A 13,079-nucleotide genomic window follows, 5' to 3' on the forward strand; every position below is an offset into this window, starting at 1 on the left:
ATCCCTATGAGTATTCTTCTTTGAATCCTATAGCAATGAATGCGGTGGTCACAAACAGAAAACTTGGTGACATTTATGCTGGCAACAACAGAGCAACCCACTTGCAGCAAGGTGTCTCTTCCCTGGCTGTGTTTTCCTCCTCTCCTCCCCCTGCGATGCCTTTAAAGGCATCATCTTGTGATCACTCGAAGGAAAGGCATCGTCTTGTGATCTCTCCAAGAAGCCAAGTAGCTAGCTCCAGCGGAGCTGCTGTGCACAGCATGGGAGGAGTTCGGGATCTGGCACACGTGCTTGCAGAAATGGCCACACAAATGTAAGACCTCGGTCACCTAAAGCAGGGTTTCTTTCCCCTCTCGTTGCTGTTTGTGACCCAGGGCAGCCAGAGGCCGCTCGCTGCAGTTCACCCTTTGTCACTGCTGTTTGTGTTCTCTCAAACTCGCCTTCAGGGGTGGCTTAAACCTAAAGTGCTGGAAGGAGCTGAAGTGTCTGAAAGGCAAGTCTTTGCTTTTGCTGCCTTGGTCTTGCACAGGGGAGTGGGCAGATAGTTGAGAGCTGACTTCTTGCACCCTGCAGCAGATGTCGCCACGTGCTATGCCTCTGAGCTGAGTGTTGCCTGGCGGTGGGGCCACCTCTCTTGCATCACTGGTTTGAAAAACGTTACTTCTGGAACAACTTGGGAGGGCAACATGGGGAAAGCTGTGCCCCAGAGCTGGAGATTCTGACTAACAACATATGGAGATAAAACCACTCTAGGTTCCTGTGGCCCCAGCGTTTGCAGAGGGTGTTTGTTCCAGCTGGTGGCAAGACATATGCAATCCTGGGCCCCCGTAGCCTTTCAGCAGGGAGCTGGCAGCCTCTTATTGTGCTGGCTTTTGGCCACGTGATGCTGTCAACTCAGTTGTCTTGAGTCATTTGTCTAAAAACAACTCCCTGCTGCTTAGGGAAGAAAGCACTAGTGGGTGACTGCCAGTCAGGAAATAAGAAATAGCTCAGTGTGGAAAGGTCACAGAGCCACAGGGTAGAGAGAACAGCGGAGAGGTGCTAAGGACTTCCTTCTGTGACACTGCCCCAGGTCTGTAACAGAAGTAGAGTAAGTGTTTCTCCAAGGCAATTCATTCCCGGTCTGCCCCAGTTGTTTCAGTAAGTGATACTTCTACCAGCTTCCTTGTGAGTAACTGATTACGCTCTGCATTGCACAGGGGAATTACTTTACCAGAAATCCAAGTTACAGTTTCGATTTCACTTAACAAGTGAAAAACTTGAGATAATACAAGTGGTGCTTGCCCGTTTGCAGGCAGGGTAATGCCCATGGGAAGTTTCTACTGAGTTTCAGTACTGGTAACTTTTGGAAATATGTACCTATGTGTATGCAAGTGCATTTGTGTATATATGTGTGTTTATAGATATTTAACCATTTTCCTTAGAAACTGAGAAAAGTTGAAGCTGTACATCTAGTTTAGGAATGCAATTGCACATTTATCATTCTTTCTTCTCTCCATGAGCAATGTCAGCCAAAATCTAAAGTTTACTCTTGAGAGCCTTGGATAGGCTGTGATGCCCAAAGCCTGCCTTTGGTCAGGAGCCACTGTGGGGGGAGAAGGGGGAACACACATACGCAGCACATCAGTAACAAGACCAATCCTTTTCCTTTTCTGTACTGCACTAGTTGCAGTTGGATTTCTTGATCTGCAAAGAATGTATCTGGCTCTCAAAGGGTGGCTTTGACCAGAATATGCCTCTTAGGGAGTAAGTATATGTGGTGTGTGGGTTTGATGGAGGGTTGTTTGCTTCTTTTTCCTTCAAGGCTGAGGGTGAATGTCTTCTTTTAGCATACCTCTCACGAGGTCTTGGCAAATCATTCCACCTCTTTGCCACAGAATAGAGAGATTTGTTTTGTGTTTTTCTGGTGGTGGTGGTGGTGTTTTGTTTTTTTTTCCTTATTATGCAGTGATTTGGAAGGTGCTGGGACACTTCATAGCAATCCCAAAACTAAGCCTGAAACTGAAAGCAGCTCAGCTCCCTAAACGTATTTGTTTTTCTGAGATGTCCTGGAAGGTTTCCTTAAAATATTCTCCAAAGCTTTCTGAGTTTTACATCTTTCAGTTTGTGCTCCAAGAAAAATGCTTCTGAGAAACGACATTTTTCCCCCGTGTCATTTATTATACAACTAATGATGTCCCTGTGTCTGCAGGACTGTTTCCTGTGATAATCTGCAGGCTTCCACTCCTTTGATTCATGTGACATAGGTGAGATGAAAGATAACAGACAACAATATAAGGAAGATTAGCTACAAGGAGGTGTAAGGAACAACGGGGGTCACGAAGGATAAGATATCTTCACAGCGAAGGGTGATGCTCAGTGTCTAAATCAAAACTAAGACAACTTTTTCCTATGTTAAAGTCAAACCTGGAATTTTTGTCCTCCAAGTTGACCGAGTTAAAAAATCCATTTTAACACAGCCTATTAAAAGGCTGGGTTGTGTATTTTGGAGGCTGTTTTCTGTAGGAAGCAAAAGCATGTACTAAGTTTGTCGTGCTTCGTGTTACAGTGACCCCGAAACGCCAGGAGATGCAATGTGTGAGCTGCTGGTGGCACAGGACCGGCCGCTCGAGCCTGTTAGGCCCGCGTATCCCTGGACAAGCAGCAGCAGCACGAAGTTCAGTGTAGGCCGGCACACCTCCCTCTACAGGCAGGCTCTGTTGAGCCATAGGCTGATTTTGGAAAAACTGAGGTAACCAAGGAACAGCTCTGCGCTGCAGACTAACAGATCCTACTCAGTCGCTTTATTCGCAGACCTGCACAGAGCTGTAACACAGATGTTGAATCCTTTGCAATTATGAGGCCAGCATGGAAACTCACTGAGTGCATACTTCTCAGCTCTCTGCGAGGAAGTAAACTGCAACTTATGCTGTCTAGTCATATTTTTATCTTTCCCTAGCAATATCTTTCTAGAAGTCTTCAAGGCTTCTCTAGAAACCAGAAACTTAAGAAGCCAATCCTAAGAATATTTTTGCTCTTGATCTTATTTTCCTTTTGTAGCTAAGCAGTAGACTGATATGGGGATATATTTTGAAATACTCAAAAGAAAAGTTCATTTGCAGTGCTTACTTTTCTGAAATACGGACAGGTTTGTCTTGACTGTGGTGCTGAAGGCCCTAACAGATTCTGATGTATCTAATCTAATGTATAGTGCTGTTGCATCCTGCAGTTAAAATATAAATCATATGCAATGCTTATTTTGTTCAAAAAAAAAAGAAAAAAGAAGTGTTGCTGCTTTATTTTCTGCATGCCACCCCCAAGACAATAAAAAAAAAAAGTGTTTTAGGAATGTTTAAAGCGAAACAGGTATTAATTTCAGTGGAGGCTGACAGCAATATCTAACTACTTAGAAGCAGCAGAGGAGACAGCCAAAAGCTGAGAGCTGAGCTTGTAACTGAAACTGCAGGCCAGGGATTGTGGGATGCAGTGGTAATGTCTTGTTCTGCGTTTATTTCCTGAACTGGAGTTCAAAAGCTGGAATTGATTTCTTGCTGGTGTAAAGCTGCTTGTTACATTGCCAGCCTAGCAAATACTCACAGGTCTGTTCTATGGAAAGATTAAATGTTAACTTATTTAAAGGAAGGCTTCCCTTCATCACGTAAAGATCCTGTGAAACTGTTGACTTCCGTGTGCTAAGTGACTTTGGACAAGTACTAGGATTGCCCTTCGTTTAATCTGCCTGAGAGCGGGAGTAACAGCAGTGCAAGAAATAAAAGCAGAATCCCAAAATTTACATGAATTTGAGGTAAAAAAGAACTAGCTATCTTTTATTTTTATTTCAGTTAAGGATGATAAGACAGAATGAAAAATCACAAGTGTTTCAGTGTTCTCTTTCACCTCAGACTGCAGGAGCTTGCCAAATTAAAATTGTTCTGCACGGTCTCATAACTGCTTTCTGATCCAGGAGACCTGGGTAAGAATAAGAAAATTATCTTCCTGCTTCTGTAAGGCTTTAATTCATTTCTATGAAGCATATCTATTTATTTATTTTGAAAAAGTCTCACAGGTGATAAGATCTTAAGCTTTTCTCTAGATGTAAAGACTGTTCATTATTTTGAGTCTTTAAACATCAAATCAAAGCCCCCTCTCCCCCGAGCAGGCAGGAGCTGTGCTTGTGCCATCGCGGGCAGAGCCAGGGGTGCCGGCAGCCCACCCACCCCCTGGCGCTATAAGAGCAGTCCCTAGGGAACGCCGCTAACAGGACCGGCTTGGCAGTTAGCGCAGGCAGTTCAGGCAGGGCAGTTCAAGCGGGGCAGGGAGGAGTACGAGGAGGACCCTCTCCCCCATTTCCCACCTCCCTTTCTCTTCCCCTCCTCTCCTCGGGCAATGCTTCCTCGTTGCACCTAGACCTAGACGGGTGGGCACCCGTCGCAGCGGCCGGTCCGAGGCGGCAACCCAAAGGGAGGAGATGCTGCCTCTCCAGACTCATGTGGGCACTCAGGTGGATCCCCTGAGGGGGGAAGTGGCAGTCCAGACAGGTGACTGTGGGGAGCTCCAGTATCTGGAGACCCTTCTGGGTCCTGAGGGAGGAAAGGGCTGTCGTGGGTACAGGTGTGCCCTGCTGAAGGAACTCCTTGAGCAGGTGGCTGGGCTGTAGCAAGAAATCGGCAGCCTGAGGGGCTCCTGGGAGTCTCTGAGGGTAACAGACAGGAGGTGTCAACCTGTCCCTGCTGATACCCTGCAGCCCCCTCCTATGTCCCTGCCAGCGGTAGAAGCTGACCCAGCAGATCACATGCAGGACAGAGGGCTTGACCACCCACGAGAGAAAAGGGGCTGGACCTTCGTCACAGCTTGCAGCAGAAGACGACGTTTGCCCCCGACACCCACGATGCCACCAACCCCCATGGTGTCCTTGGGAAATAGATTTGAGGCTCTTAGGCAGGAAAAGGAAGAGGTTGAGGGTCTGGACAGTAGTCCGAACCCGGAAAGCAACCCGGAGAAACGTGTCAACATTGGGGGAAGTACTCAGCGTAGGGATCGGGACCGGACGGGGCGCTGCATCACAACCAGTGCCACAAAAAAAGAACGGAGAGTCTTAGTGATAGGAGACTCCTTGCTCAGGGGCACTGAGGCTCCCATTTGTCGACCAGACAATCTATCCAGAGAGGTGTGCTGTCTTCCTGGGGCACGTGTCAGAGATGTTAGGAAGGCTCTGCCACAACTCATTAAACCGGAGGACTACTATCCTCTTGTTGTCATTCAGATTGGATCCAGGGAAGCTGCAACTAGAAAAATGAGGTATATTAAAAAGGACTTTGCATCCCTGGGAAGGATGTTGAAGGGATCGGGGGTGCAGGTAGTATTCTCCTCTGTCCTTCCGCTGGGTGGCTGGGACCCAGAAAGAAGGAGGAGAACGGGACAGGTAAATGACTGGTTGAGGGGGTGGTGTCCGGACCAGGGATTTGGGTATTTCGATCTTGGTCAGTCCTTTGAGAAGCCAGGTATGTGGGCTGATGACCGCCTCCAACTCAGCAAGTGGGGCACAAGTGTGTTGGGGAGCGAGCTCTCTGGACTGGTTACCAGGGCTTTAAACTAGGTTTGACGGGGGAAGGGAGGGGAGCTACAAGTGACAGAGAAGGGCTGGGGGAAGTTGTCACTGCTGTCACTGTTGAAGGCAGAAGGGAAGCACCTCTGAGTTGTCCCATACGATTGTCGGAGGGCTCCTCAGAGATGGTAATGATCCCGATACCCCATCCGGAATCATCATCTTGCATCCCTCCAGAGGTAACTGCGTCTGCTGCTTCCCTAAAGTGCCTGTACACCAATGTGCGGAGCATGGGAAATAAAAAGGATGAGCTCGAGATCTGCGTTCGGTCACAGGGCCACGATCTCGTTGCGATCACAGAGACGTGGTGGGACAGCTCGCATGACTGGAACGCTGTCATGGAGGGCTAGGTCCTTTTTAGGAAAGACAGGCTGGGGAAGCGAGGGGGTGGGGTTGCCCTTTATGTGAGGGAGCAATTAGAGCGTACCCAGTTCCACCTGGGAGAGGGTGAAGGACAAGTGGAGAGCTTGTGGGTGAGAATTAAGGGGTGGGCTGGTATGGGAGACACTGTTGTGGGGGTGTACTACAGGTCACCAGATCAGGAGGATGTGGTCGATGAGGCCTTCTACAAACAGCTGGTAGTAGCCTCACAATAACGGGCGCTGGTTCTCATGGGGGACTTCAATTGTCCAGACATCTGTTGGGTATGCAACTCGGCCAGGCACGAGCAGTCCAAACGGTTCCTACAATGCACTGAAGACAATTTTCTGATGCAGGTGGTGGAAGAGCCGACGAGGCGGGGGGTGCTTCTGGACCTTGTCCTTACCAGCAGGGATGGACTTGTTAGGGTTGTGAAGGTTGGGGGCAGCTTGGGATGCAGCGACCATGAGATGGTGGAGTTTGAGATGGAACTTGGTGGAAGAAGTAAGGCTAAAAGCAGGATTGCTACCCTGGACTTTCGAAGAGCCAACTTTGACCTCTTCCGGGACCTGCTTGGAATTATCTCCTAGGCTAGGTTGCTAGAAGGCAAGAGTGCTTGTGAGAGCTGGGCTGCATTTAAGCAGCACTTCTTCCAAGCTCAGGATCGGTGCATCCCTAAGAGTAGGAAATCGGGGAAGGGGGGCAGGAAATCTGCATGGATGAGCAAGGAGCTAATCGATAAGATCAAAAGGAAGAGGAAGGTCTATGAAATGTGGAAAAAGGGCCTGTCCTCTTGGGAAGAGTATAGAAGTGTTGTCAGGGCCTGCAGGGACACGACGAGGAAGGCTAAAGCCCACCTAGAGATGAGGCTTGCAAAAGAGATAAAAGTTAATAAGAAGGGTTTTTTTAAGTATGTAAACAGTAAAAGGAAGACTAGGGATAATGTAGGTCCCTTGCTGAACGAGGGGGGTGTCCTGGTAATGGGAGATGCCGAGAAGGCTGAGATACTGAATGCTTTCTTTGCTTCAGTCTTTGCTTCAAGGACTCCTCCCCAGGACTCCTCGACCTTGGTGGGGGGAGAAAGGGACTGGGAAATGGAGGGCTCCTCCGTGGTTGACCCGAGGGTAGTTGGGGAGCGCCTGAGTGGGCTCAGCGCACACAAATCTATGGGTCCCGATGGGATGCATCCACGTGTTCTAAGGGAGTTGGCAGAGGTGATCGCCAAACCGCTCTCTATCATCTTTGAAAGGTCCTGGAGAACAGGAGAGGTGCATGAAGACTGGAGGATAGCCAATGTCACTCCGGTCTTCAAGAAGGGCAAGAAGGAGGATCTGGGAAATTACAGGCCAGTCAGTCTCACCTCTGTCCCTGGAAAGGTGTTGGAACAGCTTGTTCTGGATGTCATCTCCAAGCAATTGGAAGAGAAGAATGTTATGAGGAGTAGTCAGCATGGATTTACCAAGGGGAAGTCGTGCTCGACCAACCTCGTTGCCTTCTGTGATGACATCACCAGCTGGGTAGATGGGGGCAGATCAGTGGATGTCATCTACCTTGACTTTAGCAAGGCTTTCGATACTGTCTCCCATGACATCCTGATAGCAACGCTGAGAAAGTGTGGGATAGAGGAGTGGACAGTTAGGTGGGTTGAGAACTGGCTGACTGGCCAAGCTCAGAGGGTGGTGATCGGTGGCGCAGAGTCCGGCTGGAGACCTGTGACTAGCAGCGTTCCCCAGGGGTCGGTGCTGGGTCCGGTTTTGTTCAACATCTTCATTGATGACCTTGATGAGGGAATAGTGTCTGCCCTCAGCAAGTACGCTGATGACACGAAGCTGGGAGGAGTGGCTGACACGCCAGAAGGTTGTGCCGCCATTCAGCGAGACCTGGACCAGCTGGAGAGATGGGCAGGAAGAAACCAAATGAGGTTTAATAAGAGCAAGAGTAGAGTCCTGCACCTGGGAAGGAACAACCGGATGTATCAGTACAGGCTGGGGGATGACCTGCTGGAGAGGAGCTCAGGGGAGAAGGATCTGGGGGTCCTGGTGGATGACAGGTTGACCGTGAGCCAGCAGTGTGCCCTTGTGGCCAAGAGGGCCAATGGGATCCTGGCGTGCATTAAAAGGAGTGTGGCCAGCAGGTCAAGGGAGGTGATCCTCCCCCTCTTCTCCGCCCTGGTCAGGCCTCACCTGGAGTACTGTGTCCAGTTCTGGGCTCCCCAGTACAAAAAAGACAGGAAACTCCTGGAAAGAGTCCAGTGGAGGGCCACAAAGATGATACGGGGCCTGGAGCATCTTTCCTATGAGGAAAGGCTGAGAGACCTGGGTCTGTTCAGCCTTGAGAAGAGAAGACTGAGAGGGGATCTTATCAATGTGTATAAATACCTGAGGTGTGGGAGACAGAGGGATTTGGCCAACCTCTTCTCAGTGGTTTGTGGGGATAGGACAAGGGGCAATGGCCACAAAATAGAGCACAGGAAGTTCAGCACCAACATGCGAAAGAACTTCTTCATGGTGAGGGTGACAGCACTGGAACGGGCTGCCTAGGGAGGTTGTGGAGTCTCCCTCTCTGGAGATATTCAAGGCCTGTCTGGACGCCTACCTGGGCAGCCTGCTCTAAGGAGCCTGCTTTGGCAGGGGAGTTGGACCCGATGATCTTTCGAGGTCCCTTCCAAACACTTCGATTCTGTGATTCTGTGAAATTTGGCTCAGTTTAGTTTTGTACTTCGTTTTTTGTTTGGATTATGTCCCTGTTCTGGACAGAAACACAGGAGGAGTCTGTGCAAGTATGCACATCTAATACGCACTAACTAATGTGAAATTTGCTTTTCTTTAGGGTTAACCTTCTTTAGCTCTGAAGCTAGAGGCTTCTGTGGACAGACAGACAGGGTGCTGAACGTGTATTTTAAGGAGAGAGGAAAAAAATCAAAATCTGAACAAAAAGAGCTCATCTGTACATCGAGGTATCACCTCATTACGTCTCTGCATGCTATAAAGAGGCACGGTTGTGTAATAGGGTTGCAGACCCCTTTGCTATAGATATCTACAGCTAAGTGAGGCGCATGCTACCTCTGTGACCAAAGTAGCTCTGTGGAACGAAGCCTGTAACGCGTACCGAAGCCCTGCGGATTTAGTTCTCTAGTGTGCATCGGGGAAAAGCTCCTTTGAGCTGACGTGCAGACCGGTGACTGGACAAACGTCAGTGCTGAGAGAGAGGAGACGATGCGGAGTGAGGTGAATGGCAGTAGGCAGGGCACGCTCTGTTGACCTTTTGCTCGTGTTGATGGCCAGAAACTTAAATTTGCTGTGAAGAGCCAGGAAAAGATCCTTTCGTCACTGACTTTCAGGAATTCGGTGTCTAGGGAAGAGACCCGGCAAGGAGAGTGGTATGAACAAAGTGACCCAGCAAGTACAGCTGCTCTCTGATCAGTGTCTTGCCTAAGTGATGAATGAACTCGGAAGGTTTCAGAGAAGCCTGAGAGCAAGAGGATGTACCAGTCAGAGAGCATGCAAGATAGATTTGAGCAAAAGAATTTGGTGTTGGGATAAAAAGAAATGAAGGTGCAGAAGAGGAGGAAGTGGGGAGATTTCAACTGTCTCAAGAATTTGGGTTGGGGGGGGGGGGTGGGAAATACAATAGGTTGGCCTGGATGTTGATGTGCTCCAGAAAATGTGCTGGGTGCATGTCTGAGGGGCAACATGTATAAATTATGATCTAACTAATGGCTGTGGAAAGGAGTGTGCTCCTCCTCTGCTGGTTAGAGCAGAGAACTGGATCTCTTCAGCTCTTCCGCTGACTCACCAAGCCTCAGTGGCTGGCAGGAGGAATACTAAGTCCTGTTTTACCCTGAGTTGGGCAGGAAGCTTTATTAACACCTGATACATGATTTGGAACAAGTCATCTATCTCGTGTCTCACTTTTAACCACATTTTTGATTCAATACAGATTTACTTACCATATATCTTTTTTTTTCTCTTCCAGTTACTATTTCTTCAACTGCAGAAAAAGGTAACAATTATTATTTATTAATATAAATAGTTTTGTTGCACTCAAGTCTTAAGGGACATAGAATTTAAATGTATTTCTTTATATGTAAGCTCTCTGTAGTAAGTAGATCATTGCTAAGAAACAAGTTAAATATTGTGAGGTTGAGTATGCTGAGCTCATAGTACCGCTTGGGATGAAGACAAGACCCGTGAGTAAAGTATCTATGATTTAGGTTTGCAAATATTTTTAAATGGGTACCTTCTGAGAACAGAACAGAGAAGGAACTGCAGCAGTCCGTTTTCTGTTTCATCCTGAAGGAACGATGAATATTCATCTTACTATCCTCCTTGCAACCTCTGCCCAGCAAGATTTTTGGAAGAGGAGGGATTGTTGTACTCCTTGCTGTTTTCCAAACAGCTTACCAGATTCCTCAGAGCCCCATTCCTCAGGACTGCTTAGAACTGTACAAAAAACACAGCCATTTCAAAGGTGACTGCACACTGTAATTTTAAATTTCCAGGTTAAGCGGTTAAGGCCTTGTTTTTACAAACTTTCCTTACACCTTATTACTGTCTTTGGCAAGTGTACGTCACAGTGGGTAGTATTTATAGAGCTTCAAACTCACCAAAGAAATTCCAGCATGCTTGCTGCTTTTAATTGTGAACAAAAACTAGGCTAGAGGATCATTCAATTTCAGAAGTTCAAAATGCTGTTTTTTATAAGATTTAGGCTTTTTTTCCCCGTAGAACCACAAACTCTAGGGATATTTGGAAGTTCATTTCAGCTTAAGCGGGAACGTGAGAGTGGTTATCATGATTTTAAGGTAAGCATGGACTGGCAGTTTCATCATCCACTGAAGGCTGTCTTCAGGGTGTGAGACCGCTGGTAAGAGGCTTTCATCTCTTAAATATCTTTGCAAAAGAGCACAGAACTTGGAGGTAACCCACCGGTTTATTTCCTGGTGGGGAGCATCCAGGAGAAAACTGTAAAAAGAAGGAAACTTGATAGAGTCTGTCCTCTTTCATCTTTTAAAGAGGTGAAAGAGTGGGAAAACCTCCAAAGTAAACGGTAAGCTGTTCAAGACAGAAGCTGTGTCTTAGCCTGGGCTTTCACATCGCAATGCACAGCTGGGCTTCATGAAGACATCCCAAAATTCTGCAGGTTGCTGCTGTGCTTTTACTGTCTGGTTTTACTAGAAGTAAAGTTTTGCTTTCTAGTTCCTTTCAGAAAGGCAAGATTCATGTCTGTGTTAAAGAAGGCTGGCAGAGCAGTGATGGTGGTGTAGTGTAGCTGTATCTTTGGCTTTAATTCAAATGCAGTGCCTGCTGGATCGAAGCAGGCTCTCTTAAATCTACCAGAGAAGACAAATGCTTGATTAATTAATGAGAACAGTATCTTTGAAAGCTGCCTGTTAGGCTTTTTTCACTTGCACACCTTTTGCACTTGAAGTTCTATGGCATGTCACAGGCACCCTGCATGCATGTATTTCTTTACAGTGGAAGTTGATCTTAAAATGAAATGTGAAGTTGTTTTTTCATTTAAAAGTTCCAAGTTTCATTAAGTTCTTACAAACTAACTTCCAATAGCCAGGAAATACCACCTGGAGATTCAAATGGCCAAAGCACTGGTAAATGTTGCAATGTAAATAAATAATATGTATACTAGCAAATATATTTTGCACCATTTTTCATTGTGCTCTGTTCAAATTCTTTTACTGCAGGTTTTTAATTACAATGTGTAATTCAATTGCTGATGATTTCTTCATCCCATTAAGGCTAACTGTTTCCGTGTCTTCGTATTTTCATATTCTTGCGTAGATTTTTATCCATTAGGATAGTAGAATAGTCAGCTCTCAATCTCTCCACAGTATAATTTGGTTTTGTTGAGTATTATTAGCTCTGTAATCCTACTCTGTCCTTAAAGTGGTGTTAAGAATGAGGCAGGAAAAATTGTGAGGGGTAAATCTGAGGAAGGCTTAGCATGCTTCAGGAGGATGCTAAGAGCGTATCTTATGACATCGTCCTCCCGAGGGCATAACTTAGGGTCTAATGTGCATCAGTGCCTTTAAAGTGAAGTCACTTCGCTTGGCCACAGCACGGCACCAGGAATCCTGGACGCCCTAGCTTAGCTGGGACTTCCTCACGACTCAAGAACAGCAGATATTGGGGTCTGAGGTATTTGATGTTTTTGTCATGTCTTCAAATTACAAGAAAATAACTGAATAGGAATGAAGCCAGCTTATATTTATATTTGAAACTGCTGTGAGATGCTGTAGGGAGTACTGTCCCGAGTGGTACTGGTACCCAAAAGGGATTGGATTCTGGGGGTGAGTTTTATGGACAGAATTTAACTGTTTACTGTGCAACTGAGTTTTGCCATGCCCTTCCCTCCACTATATCTTGTTTTCTCTTTCCTCCTATTCTACCCCTCTCACCCTTTTTGCCCCCAAAGCTTTGATTTATGCAGCTGTTTCCACGAAGATTTTAGGTCTTTCTCCTCTTTTGCAGATTTCTCACTTTTTAATTGCTTAACCGTGTTATGTTTGAATGTGTGTAGTATGTTTTTAATAGAACACAGTTTCTAATTATGTAGTGCCTAGCATAGTGAAACATAGGTTCTTTCCTATCAGAAATAGGATTCAAGCGACAATTTTAGGATGGTTTTAGAAAAAGGCTTTGCTTCTTGCTTCCACAGTTGAAAATTTGCCAGATCTATGAAGCTGAAGGAGTCAGAGGCAAAGAGAAAAAGCAGAATTCTTTGAAGGAAGCTCAAGTTTGATTTGTTTGTGTGGTTGGTTGGTTTTGTTCTTTTCACTGTAGTGAATAGTAAAAATCCTGAAAGATGATAAATTAAGACTATGCCTGCTGTGACTGGGTACCTGTTGTTTGTTGTTTTTTTTTTTTGAACTGCTGAAAGGTCCTTAAGTGTAGGGTCTGTTCTGCAATCTATGAAGTATGTAATATGGCTTCTTAAAGAACTCTGTATCTGCATAGGACAGTAGGTCAGGTTTCCTTCTTATTGCAACTAAAGAAATGAAGATAATGTAAATATTTGGCATGACATTTTCTAAGACTTGCTGATCTGGCGTTACTGATCCTTTTCCTCTTTACAAGTGGTAAAAGAAACGGTTAGAGGAAACAAGATTGGAAGAAGC

The 13,079-nt window shown here is 46.4% G+C and overlaps 1 protein-coding gene across 4 annotated transcripts in view; it reads left to right on the top strand.

The window, feature by feature from the left end:
- The window catches only part of ZDHHC20 (zDHHC palmitoyltransferase 20), a 56,172-nt gene that overhangs the window by 16,037 nt on the left and 27,056 nt on the right, over positions 1-13,079 (top strand). For 3 of the 4 annotated variants that reach the window (XM_080591285.1, XM_080591287.1, XM_080591286.1), the window contains exon 2: positions 9,920-9,946. The exons of the other annotated variant lie outside the window; for it this stretch is intronic. In XM_080591285.1, coding sequence (XP_080447411.1) covers positions 9,920-9,946 — 27 coding nt within the window. The remainder of the gene's footprint in view (positions 1-9,919; positions 9,947-13,079) is intronic. 4 annotated transcript variants of the gene reach the window in all.

This window comes from Anser brachyrhynchus (assembly GCF_964034855.1).
Source record: "Anser brachyrhynchus genome assembly, chromosome: 1".
Lineage (NCBI taxonomy): Eukaryota > Metazoa > Chordata > Aves > Anseriformes > Anatidae > Anser > Anser brachyrhynchus.